This window comes from Symphalangus syndactylus, chromosome 6, assembly GCF_028878055.3.
Source record: "Symphalangus syndactylus isolate Jambi chromosome 6, NHGRI_mSymSyn1-v2.1_pri, whole genome shotgun sequence".
Taxonomy (NCBI): domain Eukaryota; kingdom Metazoa; phylum Chordata; class Mammalia; order Primates; family Hylobatidae; genus Symphalangus; species Symphalangus syndactylus.
Window position 1 is genome coordinate 79,845,463 of NC_072428.2, and position 16,708 is coordinate 79,862,170.

General features: G+C 38.8%; 1 protein-coding gene across 6 annotated transcripts in view; it reads left to right on the forward strand.

Annotated features, from left to right (window-relative positions):
* Positions 1–2,359: 2,359 nt before the first annotated feature.
* Positions 2,360–16,708, forward strand: part of CEP295 (centrosomal protein 295) — a 69,574-nt gene continuing 55,225 nt past the window's right edge. For all 6 annotated transcript variants that reach the window (XM_055283263.2, XM_055283267.2, XM_055283264.2 and 3 more), the window contains exons 1-5: positions 2,360–2,607; positions 7,530–7,660; positions 8,442–8,642; positions 9,754–9,878; positions 10,623–10,716. In XM_055283263.2, the coding sequence (XP_055139238.2) occupies positions 2,472–2,607; positions 7,530–7,660; positions 8,442–8,642; positions 9,754–9,878; positions 10,623–10,716 (687 nt within the window). In that variant the 5' untranslated portion in view covers positions 2,360–2,471. The remainder of the gene's footprint in view (positions 2,608–7,529; positions 7,661–8,441; positions 8,643–9,753; positions 9,879–10,622; positions 10,717–16,708) is intronic.

Genomic DNA, 16,708 nt, shown 5'->3' on the forward strand with positions numbered 1-16,708 from the left:
AGCCAACATCAGCTGCCAGCCATAGTAAGTGACCCATATTGGACATTCCAGGGTGGTTTGGTTGGCAGCAACTGATCGAGGTCCCATGGCTAGAAAGTATCTGTAGTAATGCTAAGCCAGATGCTCTCACTCTAAGCCCACTTGGGCTTTGATTCCTCACGGTCTTCTATTAAAAACAGAACAAGCCTCGATTCAAAATCTCCAAGTGTAGAATTTCTACTCAGGATGCAGGTTGAGGAAGTGAAGCATATAATTTGTTCATTTATTCAGCTTTGTTCATTTATGACAGGCAACTGAACAAAGTGCACTCCTGGTTCTCCAGGAACTTAGAATGTAATCAATAGAGAGCCCTATAAACAGCTCATTTCAACAAGAATTCCTAAGTGCCATGGGACAGCATGTGCAGGAACCCATGTCCAGGTACTAAACCTAGCCCAAGGCATGAAATAATATGCACATGTTTTATTGGGTATGGAAGAGTATCTCTGCATCTGTATGGAGGATGCTGAAAAATGTTTAAAATGAATACAATTATTCTTCAAGATAAATGTGACAGGAAATGGGGAGACAGGCTGAGTTGAACCGTAATATTTGGGAGGGAAACGTGAATTCTAGTCCTGGTTCACCCTTGACTTCAATGTGCCCTTGGCCAAGTTGCTAAACCTCTCTGTAACTCAGTATCCTGATCTGTAAATCTGAGGTGGAATCACACTCTTTCTGTACTTGACAGTTCCTTCCTCCAACTCCATCCCTTTAAGTTTTGGTGTTCCTCGGAGTTTGGTTCTTTGCTCATTGCTCTTCTCAGTCTGCAAATTCTCCCTAAGTGATCTCATCCATTCCGCTGGCTTTTGTTATTACTCATATAACAAGGAAATCCCTTTATGCTTAGCCTAGTTCTTTCTGTGGGCTATCTACCAATGTATTCATCTGCTTATAGTACATCACTGGATGTTCTACAGGCACATGAAGTTCAATATACACAGAGCTTGGCTCATCACCTTGCCCACTTAACTCCCATCTTTGATTTCTCCCTTTACAATCAAGAATCAACACTGCTACCCAAGCTAGTGGCCTATGAAATTAACTTCACTTTCCCTTTTCTCTCAATCTCACAAGCAATTGTTTGTCAAGTACTGCTAATTTTGTGTCCTAAATTTCTGAAATGCATCCCTTTGTCTAGATATCTCATAAACAGCTCAAATTCAAAATATTCAAAGCTTAGCTCATTACTTCTACCTCCTGGTTCTCTTCCTGTGTGTTCCAGGAGAATGTTATCACTATCTACCCAAGTGTTAGGTATCTGGGACCTGGGCATCACCCTTGTTTTCTCCTCTTTTGCCTCCCATAACCAGGCAACCACCAATTCCTGATGTTTGGTTTCCTATTCAATCTACCCACTTCTCTCCATTCTCATGGCTATTATCTTTCACTTCCTGCAGTAGTATCCGGCCTTCTGTCTTCACTCTCTCTGACCTTTTCTCCACAGTGCAGCCAGATCTGATCGGGTCAGCAACTTCCCATCCCTACCCCCCATTTTTAATCCTTTGATTCCTGATATTTTTAACCCCCATGACCCAGACTGCAAAATCTAATACAGGCATCATAATCCATTCACCCTTGTCTCCCCTGCACCTAACATAATGTACTCGGCACATAACAGATACTCAATAAGTATTAACCTGTGCTCACCGCCTGACTATTGGTTATTTACAGCAGATAAATCCGTGAGGTGCTCTCCGTGCATTGGACCTCTGGAGACACAGGGTAACATACGGCTCATTGTTGTTATGAGCTGGAGGCCTTAAATGAAAGCTATAAGATATTAACTGCGCATAATAGTACCAATGAATTCCGTAGTCAGTACAGAAAAGGATGCATATCCCAAGATATGTTCATGATGGGGCCTTAAAACAAAAGTCACCCTCATGGCTCTGCAATCTTTTTTTTTTTTTTTTTTTTTTAGACAGGCTTTGGCTCTGTCGCCCAGGCTGGAGTGCAGTATTGGCGAGATCTCGGCTCACTGCAACCTCCGCCTCCTCAGTTCAAGCGATTCTCCTGCCTCAGCCTCCCGAGTAGCTGGGATTACAGGCGCCCACCACCACGCACGGCTAATTTTTGTTGTTGTTGTTGTTGTATTTTTTGTAAAGATGAGGTTTTACCATGTTTTTAAAAGGACTTGGTCTTGAACTCATAACCTCGAACTCTTGGGCTCAAGTGATCCCCCCGCCTCGGCCTCCCAAAGTGCTGGGATTACAGGCGCGAGGCTCCGAGCGCGGCCCATAAGGTTAAAGGTCAAAGCCTGACAAGGTGTGACAAATAATGGGCCCCTACGCAGGCTGGGGCTGGCGCGTGCCTGTGCGCGTGCGCGGGGCGCGGGGTTTTAACACAGCGCGGCCTTCCCGGCGGCCCCCGAGGAAGGCGGGACCGGGCCTATTCCCGCGGTTTGGTCCCGCCATTGGCGGGCGGTTTGAATGACGGAAGTGACGGCGGCTCGGCGATGGCTTTCCCGCAGGCGCAGAAACGGCTGCTGGGCAGCTGATGGGCAGGAGCTTACCAGGTCGACTTACTCTGAGCTGCGGCTACTGTGTCCAGGCTCCAGGTTCTCAGGTGAGTGATGGACGCACTGGCTTCCCAGTCGCCCCGTAGGAGCATGACTCCCCGAAGCCCAAGAGCTGAAATTGTACTCCGAAGGAAAGGGATCGTAGGAAGGCGCCTAGTTGCGAACGCAGGTACGGCCCGCGTTTCTCAGGCTCCGCAGGCCGTGGGCCCTGCCCGCGGTCGGGCCGGCGGCTGTAAGGAGTGTCCGGACCAGACCCAGACCCGGCAGCTCAGTGCGAGAGGCTTTGCGCCCTCTCCTGGGGTCGGGTCGCGCGAGCTTCCCCCGCAGCCTCCCCTGTCCCGGAGCTTCCGTGCCGGGGGAGGGGCGCTGCCCAGAGCTGCCGCGGACATGGCCTGCCACCTGGTAGCTGTTAAAAGAGCCTTACCTGGAATCGTTTCATACAAAGAGCACGCTCTCTTTTGGTGTCTGCCACCTTAATCTCACAGTTATTCAATCCTGTCACAAACTCAGCTTTTAAAGCAATGGTGAACTTTTGAGTCCTTAATACTTAAGAGTGCATTTGAAGACTTCACGCTAAGTCACATAGTCGTCAGAACAAATCTTTTGGGGTAGAGATTATTATTGCCTTTATACAGTTTAAGAAAACGAGACCAAAGTGACTTAAATGACTTGGCCAGTATCTTCCTGCTAATAAGTGGCAGTTGGGTCTTGAACCCAAATCTTCCAAGTTTAGTGTTAATTTTGTGATTACTATGTACCAGGAGCCATTTAATCCTCAGGATGAAATCTTGCAAGATAAGTAGTATCATCTCCAATACTGGATAGTAATAAAATGTAGAATTTAAAAATCCATATTACTAAGAATAAATAATTAATAAACAAATAAATGGGGCAGCAGGGAAAACTTCCTTACAGCAGGACTCCGATTGATAATTGTAGAAGGAATAATGGAAATAGAAAATACTGTTTGGTAAACACCACAGTAGTTGTTTCAGACAACAGTCATCAATGGATACTAAAGTCAATGGGCAAAAGTATGATGAAAAGCATATTTCTGTAGCCTCCACTCTGTCTTCATGAGATATTTATAAAGGAAAAGTAGTAACTATAGAGGAGAAACCTGGTGGACATCATCTTAACCAAGTGACCAAAATTCAGCATCATTTACCTCTTGATAACAATGCACTGAGAAAGGTGCCTAATCAATTCTGTGGTGTTCTTGCCAAAAATACATAACCTCAGTTTGATCACATAAGTTTAGACAAATCTAAATGGAGGGACATTCAACAAAGTACTTGGCCAGTATTTTCGAAAATGACAGGGTCTTGAAAAGACAGACTGAGAAACCGTCCCAGATTAAGGGAGACATGACAACTTTGGCATTATGAGAATGTAACTCACATATCTTAATCTGCGTTCTGAAATCTCCATTTGCACTGAGGCCATGCTTCCCATGGGCTGCTCCTAGCCACTGACAGTGGCAGGCCTGTTCCTGAGAATCTCCCCACAGGTCTTGCTGAACATTTCTTACACTGCATGGCTGTCTAAGAGGGGTCTACCCATTGTTACTTCCCTCCATTCAATGTCAGACTTACATTGAAGTCTGAGGTGCTTGTAACTTTTATCAGCTCCCTCCCATTTTCCCTCACACACGCATTTCTCCTAATAATATATTTGCAGGTTTACTCCCATCTTAGCATCTGCTTTTTAGATGACCCACAGTTACACAGCAGCAAATGCAATGTGTTATATCCTTGGATTGGCGTCTGGTCCAGAAAATAGACATTAGTGTGATAATTGACAAAAATTGAATACTGCCTGTAGATTAGTAAAAAATATTGTGCCAGTGTTAATATTCAGATTTTCATCATTGTACCGTGGTTATGCACAAGACGTTGACATTTGGAGAAGGTGGGGAAAGGGCAAATGGGAATTCTAAGCCTGAAATTTCCAAATAAAAAGTTTAAAAAATTTAAAAATTATACACAAGAAGAAACAGTTATTCTATCACATTTTAGGAGCTTAAAAATAATGTATATGTGTTTTTCGATAATCCTCTGAGATGAAGTAATAGATACTTAAAATCTGAAATATTAGATTTTTTTCCCTTAAAGATATAAGGGTTTTTTTCCCCTTAAAGTATAAGAATAAAACACAAATCTAGGTATACCATTTGAGGAGTTTTTACATATGTATACACCTGTGTAAACCATCATACAGATCAAAATACCGAATATTTTCAGTACCCCAGCAAACTTCTTTGTGCCATCTCTGAGTCAGTAACCTCCAGTAAGGTAACTTTATTTTTACCTCTCATGGATTAGTACTGCTTGTTTTTGAACTTTATATAAATCAATTTTATTGTACTCTTTTGTGTCTGGCTTTTTAAAAATTCAGTGATATTATGTCTATGAGATTCCTCAGGAATTAGTCTTAATTATTTAAATATGAGTGAATTCTTAGACCTTCAGACAAAATAATAAAGATACATTGTGAAGATTAATCTTTTTTCTTCTTTGTTAAATTCTTTTCTGTTTTTTAAATTCTCACTCTCAAAAAATAACAGCTTAAATAAAATTTTCGCCACTCCACATGTTTTTGTGTGTTGGAAAGTTAGGAGCCATTTGGAATAAGGAAACCAGATTCTTCCCTTGCCTCCGCCACTAGATGTTGTCACTCAGGGAAAGTCCTTTAACCCAAGAGGCCTTGTTTCTTCATGTATAGCATGAAAAATATAATCAGTACTTTAGTTACCCTTACCAAAGCCGTGTGAATATTAGATGAGTAGGATGCATTAAAAGATTTTTTAATGCAAGCAGTTACTCCTTTTTGGCATTAGAGTCTTATTGAAGGTAGTGATGATTGCGTATAGCTCTGTAGCACTTTACATGAATTAACTCATTGAGTCATTCATTCAGTCAACACACTTACTGAAGTAACTACCTATGAGCGAGACACTGTTTTCAGGCTATGGACATAAAATGGCGAATAAGTCCATTCTGCCCTGATGAGCTTACATTCTGATGGAGAAGTCACTGGAAAGGTATTAGTCCCTGTTAGGTAATACCACAGTCTCCTAGCCCCTATTGTGTTTACACCTGGTTGAAAACATTGTCCATCCATAGTATGTGAAATATTACCTGGTAGTTATTTACTAAATTTAATTGAATATTAAAATTTTTATTAAAAAACCCATAGCCACTGTCCTTTAATTGTTAGGAATCTAACTAGAAAGAGCAAACTGTAATTGATGAAAAACTACAGGAGGTAATACCAAGACAACATAAAATTAGTCCCCATCTGAATGTATAGGTAATAATGTATTAGAGTTGGGCAAATCAGGAGTGGGAAATTGGAACAGGAATTATCAGAGGACAGCTTCGTAGAGGAAGGAGGGCTTAAGCCAGCTTCAGAAAGATGTAAATATTCAGTAACTGAGATTGCCTGCCTGGTCATTGTGAGGGAGACCTGAGAAATGTTGACTTGTCTCAGATAAAATGGTCGCGTACTGATGTAAAGTGTCTAATCTTTTGGAAATGGCAGTAATGGGAGCCAGTTAATATCAGAATTACCTGAAGAGGGTATTTAAATTATAGAACTATAGATTCTTATATTTATTCCATTTCTTTCTGCCTCGTTCCCCCAAGTAGGAGCATGTTATAATCTAGGGAGGAGAGAGAGAATACAGTGTGAACAGTAGCAACAGAAGAATAGATCTGGGCCGGGCGTGGTGGCTCACACCTGTAATCCCAGCAATTGGAGAGGACGAGGCAGGCGGATCACTTGAGGTCAGGAGTTCGAGGCCAGTCTGGCCAACATGGTGAACCCCTGTCTCTACTAAAAATACAAAAATTAGCCGGGTGTGATGGCGAATGCGTGTAATCCCAGCTACTCAGGAGGCTGAGGCAGGAGAATCACTTGAACTCAGGAGACGGAGGTTGCGGTAAGCCGAGATCGTGTCATTGCACTCCAACCTGGGCGACAGAACGAGACTCTGTCTCAAAAAAAAAAAAAGAAGAATAGATCTGGAAACCTAAACACTTGATACAGCCGAGCAGGTCATTCATGTAAAAATTGCGTCACTATAATTATTGAAGAATTGTTTACTCTAGAGTATAGAACATGGGATTGATGTGATTTCATGAGGTAACAATGACACTTGGTGGTCAAGTTATATACAGTAGCCTGGGAGTTGAATCTAGGAACAAGGAACCCTTGAAATTACAGCAGCCTTGCTAGTTATGAACAAGTTATGAAAGTTCTAAAGTGTCAGATTATAGTTTTGAAAACATTTATGCTATTCTAACATCTTTTTAGGTCTTTGTGCTTTTTCACATTTAAGCTCAGTAAACTCTGGAAATGCTAACCAGGAATAAGTCAGGTCCAGATACTCGAGGTAGACAATCTGCTATAGATGGAAGAAAACTTTTCTGAGTAATTCTGATTCAGTCTTCATTTCCACTTTCCCACCCTTCTGAGTATCACTGATCTAAGTGTGAATTTATAATTGCTAATAAGTTGGACTTTGTTTACTCAATTTTTCCTTGCACGTATATAACCCTTTAAATATCAAAAGTATTAACACGAATTTTAAAAATTATTCTGACCAGGCGTGGTGGCTCATGCCTGTAATCCCAGCACTTTGGAAAGCTGAAGCAGGTGGATCACTTGAGGCCAGGAGTTCGAGACCAGCCTGGCCAACATGGTGAAACCCCATCTCTACTAAAAATACAAAAGTTAGCCGGGCGTGGTGGCGTGCACCTGTAATCCCAGCTACCCTGGAGGCTGAGGCATGAGAATCGCTTGAACACGGGAAGCGGAGGTTACAGTAAGCTGAGATTGCGCCACTGCACTCCAGCCTGGGTGACAGCAAGACTGTCTCAAAACAAACAAACAAAATTATTCTGATCTTTGCTGCCCTATTTTAATGTTACATTATTTTTATAGACATTTTCCTTTTTGAATTCAGAACTGTCATACATAAAGTACACAGAAATGAAAAGAAAAGTGAATGCTCACAAGCTGAGATTGAGTCCTAATGAGGAAGCCTTCATTTTGAAGGAAGATTATGAAAGAAGGCGAAAACTAAGATTGCTACAGGTATGACTTATTTGTAATAAAGTTTTAAATTCCTTTCTTCCTCAAATTACTTGTATTCTTTTACATTAGAATGTTCTAAATGTTGTATTTAAAAACCTTCTGGGTATACAAGAGCCCTGATTCTTCGGTATTAATTGGAACACTTGAAAAATAGGCTGAGATGGTAAGTAGATTGTAAAAGAGTTGGAAGATAGGTATTATTTGACTCAAATACTGAAAATAGCTCTTTATCTTTTTAAAAAATGGTCTGTAATTGGTAACAGGAAGCTTAGATGACTTTGAAGAATGCTAATTGGAAAGATTATTAGCTGCTGAAACAAATTTATCAGGAAATTGTAGATAACCTTTTTCTAGAAGTGTTTTTAAAGTAAGTCTTTGTGAAGTATGTTTCAGGCACCATTCTGTCTAGAATCAGAAATGATGTACAACAGAAATGGAGTTCTCATCTGGCTCTGTCTATACTCTGGGCTATAGATTTTGTTGCATCATATTTATTGCTTTAGCTTTTATAGGTTATAAGAGTGATAATGGCCGTCCTTTTGGGAGTGGGCGCTGAATAAAAGCTATCAGTTCGGAGACATTAGATATAGTCTTGAGATTTTTACTTTTTGTACATTCACTCAGATTTTCTGCTTTAAATAGTCCTTATCTAATAAAGATGAGTATCAGAGAGAGTTGACAGACTTAAGAGAATTCATTTGAGTTCCTGTTTCCAAATAGCTTTTCAAAAAAGTTTAAGGAAACCTCCTTTCATATAACCTGTTAAATATGCATTCTTTAGGTTCGAGAACAAGAAAGAGATATCGCCTTACAGATAAGAGAAGACATAAAACAGAGGAGGAATCAACAATTTACACGTTTGGCAGAAGAGCTAAGGGCAGAATGGGAAGAATCACAAACTCAGAAAATACAGAACTTGGAAAAACTGTATTTGGCAAGTTTAAGAAGTATGGGAGAGGGACATCGACAGGCCAAAGAAAATGTGAGTGAGATCTTACTTGACTACCCAGTTGTGGCAGTAATATTAGTAAAAAGTAAATTATAGTTGTTGAATGCTTTTCTGATAACATTTTCATGCATTGAATTTCTTTGGGGCAGCTTGAACTTTTTTATAAATTTAATGTAATTTGTGAATAATAGGCTCATTTCTTACTAAGAGTTATTTCAAGTAAAATCCATGTCAAATAAAATTGGTCTTCCTATGATATTCAAATTAGCATTATTCTCTTCCAGTACTCCTCTATCTGGGGAAATAATAATCTTCTGAATCAGAAGTTGTTGTCCATCTCAGGCATTTTAGACAGATTTGGTGTGGCGAATTCAGATTTCTCATTTCAGTGTATTTCCCTTAAACATTTGGTTTGAATGTATATACATTTGGATTTCATTTACAAATAACAAACATTTTTTGATGACTTTCAGAAAATCGTGGTAAGTCTGCCCCATTATTTTGATTTATTGTGATTTATGATGTGGAAATACTGCAGTCCCAGAATCAGTCACATACAATAAACAAGCTAGTTACAAAGCAGGTAAATCTTTGATAACAACTAGTGAGAAAGAAAATATCTTAAAGACTATGGCAATCTGTTTCATGGTCCGTGGTTTTAGTCTGTGTTTTTAGTAATAGCCGTCAGTTCTGACTCCGATTTTTGTGGTTTTATGTGTGCCACATTAACTTTGTGCCTTAATGCAATGTTTCCCAAACCTCTGTTATTTGAATACCATGTTCACAATTTTTGCCCTGACTGGGAAACTACCCATATCACTATATATTTGACATTTTAATTTAGATGGACTCTTTTATTACTTACTTTAACCATGTCCTAAGTAGTTCAATATCCTGAAGAAATATCCTATTTATATTTTTGTAATAACATGTTAATTGATTGCATTAACTTTACGTTAAAATGTTTGTGTTTATCCCACCTAATATGGCATATCATCAGTGGTGCTGTTATCATGCTCTGGGAAACACTGCTATAGTATGTAGAAAGAAGATGACAAAATTGATAAATCACTTCTGATGTCATATGAGATACATTTCTCTTATTCTTGTTTAACACGACATTTTAAGTAATGTATATTTTTAGGAACCTGATTTGGATGCTTTGGCACAGCAGGCAGCAGAAAGGAAAAGAAAAGCAGATTTGAGGCATAAGGAAGCCCTGCAAGTACAGAAAAATCAAAAAGAAATATTAATGAAACAAAAAACCTGGTAAAGTAATAATTTTTACTATAATCTCAACTGAAACTAACATGGTTGAAAGTAGAGGATACATAGGATACTGTGTAAGCAAATATTAAATAAACATCATAGTAGCATATTCATTGCATTTGTTAAACTTGATTTAAAAATAATGTTGGGGACGGAGTGATTTGCTTAGGTGAACATAGTAACTAATGAGCTTTCTTTTCTAGTTGTAGTTTGAGTTGAGTTTAGCAGCAGTTACTAAGTTTCTGAAAAAATGTATGGCTAGTTCAGAATGCATGTCAACCAATGTCTGTTTCTGATGTAAACATGAAATAAAAATTGATGTGATTAAGAACATTAAAAAGGTTGTAGACTCTGGAAGTCATTAGTATTTTTTGCATGTTGTAAAATTAAAGGGCCATTCACAGGAAACATGAGTGAAGCAAAGTAAAAAATTAAGGGCCCTGTTACTAGTTAGCAATAGCCATTTTTAACATTTCTGTTTTTTTTTTTTCCACTCTAAAAAACATTATGAGTTTCTTGGGTTGGTCCCCACCATAGAGCTTTCTGTCTTTAGACAGGCCTCTCTCAATTTGTAAACATTTTCTTAACATGTGTATAGATTCTTTACACATGTAAAGCTTACTGAGCCTGTGGAATCAGACTAGAGGATTTCTTGAGCCTATGACTTACATATTTTTAACCCTGAGAGTTGTACTGTAATATTATCACTGAGAGATTAATTAATCACATCTCTTGTTTCTTAAGGCATATAAAAGCTCGAAAGGAAGCACTGCTTGTGGAAAAAGAGAGATCAGCCAAAATCACAAGTCTGCCACCTCCTCCTCCAACTCTTTTTGAGGTGAGTTTGAGTATTAAGAGGAACTAGGTCATAATTCTTCTTTACTATTATAATTCAGTGGAGGTCAGAATGACTATCACTTAATTGTACAAGTTTTCTTGTACAATTAAAAACTGTACAGGAGTATATCTGGTGTATGTTAAAATAATTCTAGATATCATTTCACCTGTAAATACTTTAGTATGTATCTCTGATGTATAAGGACTTTTTTCTTAGTATAATACTAATATTGTTTCCAATATTATTTAATACCCAGTATTTGTTCAGCCTTCCTCAATGATGTCAAAAAAATTTTGTTGTTTGGAAAACTATAATGGTTTTGGTTTTGAAAAAACTTTTAATAATTCTGCCTTTTGAAAAAAATACCCTTTATTTATTTATTGGGGGGAAAAAAACTAAACTCTTTGTCCTTTAGACTTTCCCACACTCTGAATTTGGCTTATTTTAAGTGTCAACATTTTACAGATAAGTTTCAGTTAAGTTAATAAATTTGCATAAGATTATAAAGTATCCAAGTGTGATTTTTAAAAAGAAAAGAGGAAAAGAAATTATAAAATAATAAGAAGGATCTATTTTTCATGGGAGTAAAATGTGTGCTTTTGTGATTTGAAGCTTATTTAAAAAAAATGTAATTAAAGCAGAAATTTTTTAAAATACTTGTTCTCCACATTAGCTTGTTATAGTTATTGAAATGGCTATTTGGATGATTGTCAAAATTACCTAGTTATTTTTACCTGAAAAATGAAGTAGAAGTAAACACACAAATACATAGTTGTACATACAGGTATATTCTGCATAAGCATAAGTACCATATATTCGCTTCTTAGGCCTTTCAGTTTGTCAGCCTTCCTGCTTTTACATTGAGCCATCTACCATATAACGTTTGATCCAACAAAATTCAGATGGAAAAGTTGTATTTCAATCACTCCCTCAGTTCAAAGTGACACGATAAAAGCCAGGCAATATATTATCCATGATGCCTTTTGATTATTTTTGTCTTAATTCTTAGTATTTATAACAAGCCAAAGTCAAAAATTTATAAAAAGCAAACAAAACTCTGTAAGTGCTTTGACAAGCATGAATTATATCAGTGGGCATGAACTATTTAGTTCTTTTTTTGTTTTGAGACAGAGTCTCGCTCTGTCACCCAGGCTGGAGTGCAGTGGTGCAGTCTTGGCTCACTGCAGCCTCCACCTCCTGGGTTCCAGCGATCCTCCCACCTCAGCCTCCTAGGTAGCTGGGATTATAGGCACCTGCCACCATGCCCAGCTAATTTTTGTGTTTTTAGTAGAGACGGGGTTTCACCATGTTGGCCAGGCTGGTCTCGAACTCCTGACCTCAGATGATCCACCCACCTCTGCTTCCCAAAGTGTTAGGATTACAGATGTGAGCCACTGCACCCAGCCTAGTTCCTTTTAAGAAAACAGGATATATTCCTTGTTTTTCCCTCTGCCAGTTTTCGGAGTAAAGGGTTGGGGTAATAATGCCATTGGTGGTAAATGGGGTTTTTTTTCCTTTCTCTTTTGTTACTATCACTGTTAACTTGTGGGGGTTTTTTACTCAATATTACATAGTCAATTATAGTCATTATTCTTTTTCTTCTCACTGATGTTCGTAATATCTGAAATTTGGTCAGCAGGAGACTTGAAGTTGTTTCTTGCGTCCCCGTGACTCCATGAGCATTTCCTTGCTCTGTGGCCCAGCAAATGACCTAGGCTTATTTTACTCTGTCCTGTATCTGGTATCTCCAAAGACCCCTGATTCTTTTTAGTGGAGAAACGGTACTTATAAACTAAGATCTGGGTGATTATATATTCCTGTTTCACTAAAAGGCATTATTTTAGAAAAATACATTACCCAAGCCAATAAAGGTGTTTGGGATAAGGCAGTGTTTCTGAATGTCTTGAGACGGTTGTGAATTTATGGCATAGAAGGGAGGGACAGGATTTTGGTTTGGGAAAAGCTAGGTTGTGGGGTATTTGGGGGCCAGGGAAATGCACCATATAAGAACATTGTGTCACATAAACAGGATATAGATGCATCTGTATCACTGTTTCTCCAAGCAGATAAAAATATAAATGCTGAAAAGCCTGGGGAAATAAACCTAGACTGTTTAGTCTTCTCAAACCAAGGTCTTTCCTTAATTTAAGAAAATATTATTTTTTGAGAGAGCTGTTTACATGGTGAAGAGAATTGATACTTCTTGTGTACCTAAGATTTTAGTTATGTCAGGTTTTTTTATTCATATCTAATTTAATCACATTAGTCCCACATATTAGATATTTCCATGTAACAAATGAAGAAAATTGAAGGTCAGAGGTTAAGTAACGTAACCAAAGTCCTTTAATAGGTAAGTGCGACAACCAGAGTTTATGTCAAGGTCAAATTCTATAAAGCTCATGATCTTTTTACTGTGACACTTAGCTTCCCATGAATATACTTCTTCAGAGTTCATGCTAACTGTTCAAGTTAACTACTTATATATTAAAGTCTAGGAATGTAAACAACCATAATCTTTTCATAGGTCTGTTAAAGAATGAAGTTTGTATTGAAAACCCTGAGATGCTGTGAAGACTTCTCATGTATCTATACCAGATGCAAGAGAAAAATGAGCTTTGTTTTACTTCTTCCCTTGCTTATACCTTTTTGTTTTTTTGAGACGGGATCTCACTATGTTGCCCAGGCTAGAGTGCAGTGGCTCTTCACCAGCACCATCATAGCTCACTGCAGCCTTGACCTCTGGGGCTAAAGCAATCCTCCTGCCTCCGCTTCCTGAGTAGCTGTGACTACAGGCATGTGCCACAGTGCCTGGTGTTTTTTTTCTTCTTTTCCATTGCTGCATGAGCCAGTGTCAGGTACTCCAGAGTAGAAAGCTGGTTTTGTCCTGTACTTGGGTAAATAAGGCTAGAAATAGTTACTGTGGAGCAAAACTAAGGCTGGAAGATAGAACACAGGAAGTAAATTGAGTGATTTTAAATTATTAACAGATCATCCTAATTCTGCCAGGCTAAGGACTGATTTCACTAAAAACTTAGGTGCAATTCACTGGAAATCCTGTTATAATCAATAAGGATTCATAGTAATCGAAATCTCAAATTATCCCAATTTTGGGAGGATTCCAAATTCAATCTATACATAATTGTCTTTACTCTGGAAGTACTGGTACTTTAAAATGTGTAAGCTGAATCCCATTTGTATATCAAATTACATAATTTTAGAGACTAGTTTTCTTCAGAGTTCTTCCTTGTCAAGAAGCCTATGGTTTATTTTTTCAAGGCATTGATTTAAAGGCTACTAAGATTCTTTGTAGAGTGAAGCATTCTAATGTGTACTACCATCTGTGAATTTTTGTTTTGTGACTTCAGTTTCTTACTGAACTTTAATATTAACTAGTTAAAGCTGGGTGTGGTGGCACCTGCCTTTGATCCCAGCTACTTAGGAGGCTGAGTTGGGAGGATTCCTTGAGCCCAGGAGTTCAAGACCAGCCTGGGCAACATAGTAAGACCCTGTCTCAAATATATATATGTATATGTGTATACGTATGCTAGTTAATGTTTTCATTAGTGGTCAGTTTAATCCTTTACCTAAATGATAAGACCCTGAATAAGGTCCTCTATTGTACATATCTGGATGTATATCCAGGTATTTGCCAATTAGTTATCTTCTGACTGGTCTAGGTAATTCTCAACTTTGGCTGTACATTTATCACCTGTGCAGCTTTTTTTTATTTTTTGAGACAGATTCTTACTCTGTCGCCCAGGCTGGAGTGCAGTGGTGTGATCTCGGCTCCCTGCAACCTCTGCCTCCTGGGTTCAAGCTATTCTCCTGCTTCAGCCTCCCAAGTAGCTGGGATTACAAGTGTGTGCCACAATGCCCAGCTAATTTTTTATTTTTAGTAGAGAAGGGGTTTCTCCATGTTGGCTAGGCTGGTCTCAAACTCCTGACATCAAGTGATCTGCCTGCCTCCGCCTCCCAAAGTGCTGGGATTACAGGTGTGAGCCGTAATGCCTGGCCTCAGCTTTTTAACAATGCTAATACTGGGCTCTGTTCCATGGATTCTGATTTAATTCATTTGGTGTGGGGCCAAGACATGAGAAGTTCTTAAAAACTACTCAGATAATTCTGCTCACATCAGACTGTACATTTTTACTTGGATTTTCTTAATCCCCTCCTTCTTTTTTTTTTTTTTTTTTTTCTTTCTTGAGAGGGAGTCTCGCTCTGTCGCCCAGGCTGGAGTGTAGTGGCGCAATCTCGGCTCACTGTAAGCTCCGCCTCCCAGGTTCACGCCATTCTTCTGCCTCAGCCTTTCCGAGTAGCTGGGACTACAGGCGCCCGCCACCACGCCTGGCTAATTTTTTTGTATTTTTAGTAGAGACGGGGTTTCACCGTGGTCTCGATCTCCTGACCTCGTGATCCGCCCGCCTCCGCCTCCCAAAGTGCTGGGATTACAAGCGTGAGCCACCGCGCCCGGCCTTTTTTTTTTTCTTTTTGAGACAGAGTCTTGCTCTGTCGCCCAGGTTGGAGTGCATGGCACAATCTTGGCTCATTTTGCATCATTGCAACCTCCAACCCCTAGGTTCAAGCAGTTATCTTGCCTCAGCCTCCCTAGCAGCAGGGATTACAGGTGTGTGCTACCACACCCATCTAATTTTTGTATTTTTAGTAGAAACGGAGTTTTACCACGTTGGCTAGGCTGGTCTCAAACTCCTTACCTCAAGTGATCCACCTGCCTCGGCCTCCCAAAGTGCTGAGATTACAGGCATGAGCCACCGCGCCCAGCCCCTTCTTGTCTTTTATATCGTTTCTTTTCACTTGAGTCCTCCTCATCATTCCACACTCATATATGTTATAGCTAAAACTTTGGTTAATTCTCAACCTATTCTTATTTAAACTTTTCTCCCTCCCAACCTGTGTTGCATTCGTGATGTCATTGAATTAGCCAGGCATGGTGGTACATGCCTGTAGTCCTAGCTATGGTAGGCTGAAGCGTAAGGATCACTTGAGCTCAGGGATTGCAGTGAGCTATGGTCATGCCACTGTACTCTGGCCTTGTCAACAGGCCTTAAAAAAATTAAAAGTGCTTTTTATACATTAATTGATTCTTACAGTAATTGTCACAGTGATCATATGGTATAGCAATAGCTATAAACCCACTTTTCTTGAGAAAGCTGAGGGACAGAAAAGTTGAGGGACTTTGCTAAGTTTTCACCACTAGGATATAATACAGAAGACATCCAGCAGAAGTGTTAGCATTTCTTTGTGGATATTTTTTTCATCATGTTATCTGTAAAATGCATGGTTTATTATTTAATTTATGTGTGAATGTTAGAACTTCTAGTTAAAACTGTTACTGTGAGCTCCTTGAAGCCAGGGGCCATTATTTTATTTTACTTCTCGTTGTCGTTCACAGTGCCTTGTGTAATGTTTAACACATAGTAGGCACTTAATATTCTTTGTCAGTTTAGTTAATTAATTAAACATCTGTATGATAGGTTGTGATGGACTGAATCTGCCTTTACTACAAAATACAGGAAAGGGAAGGGGGAAAGTAGTTTACTTTCATTCTTCTGAGAGTTGTTTTGTTCTAGAATAAGTGTAATTTAAATATATTGGCAAGTGTTTCAGGACCAAAACTCAAAATACGTCATTAAACATTGAGAAAATAAGACTAATGTGAACTACAGTAGAATTTTTGTGATTAGATATGGAAGAGGACATAATGGTGCATGTTGTTTTCTTATAAATATAATGAAGTGCTTTTCATTTCATTTGATATGGCCTGTAAACCCTTCTATATTCAGGAGATTTAAAGATGAAATTTCTCTATAAATAACTTAAAAATTGAGATGAATAAAACACATTGATTAGTTAGCGACACCTTGAAGATGATTTGAAATACTGATGAATCTGGTACTTTTATTAAAATTTGAAGTAATTTAACTCTAAAAATTTGATTTCATTATGAGCAGATTTTTAGCATGTTTTGGATGCA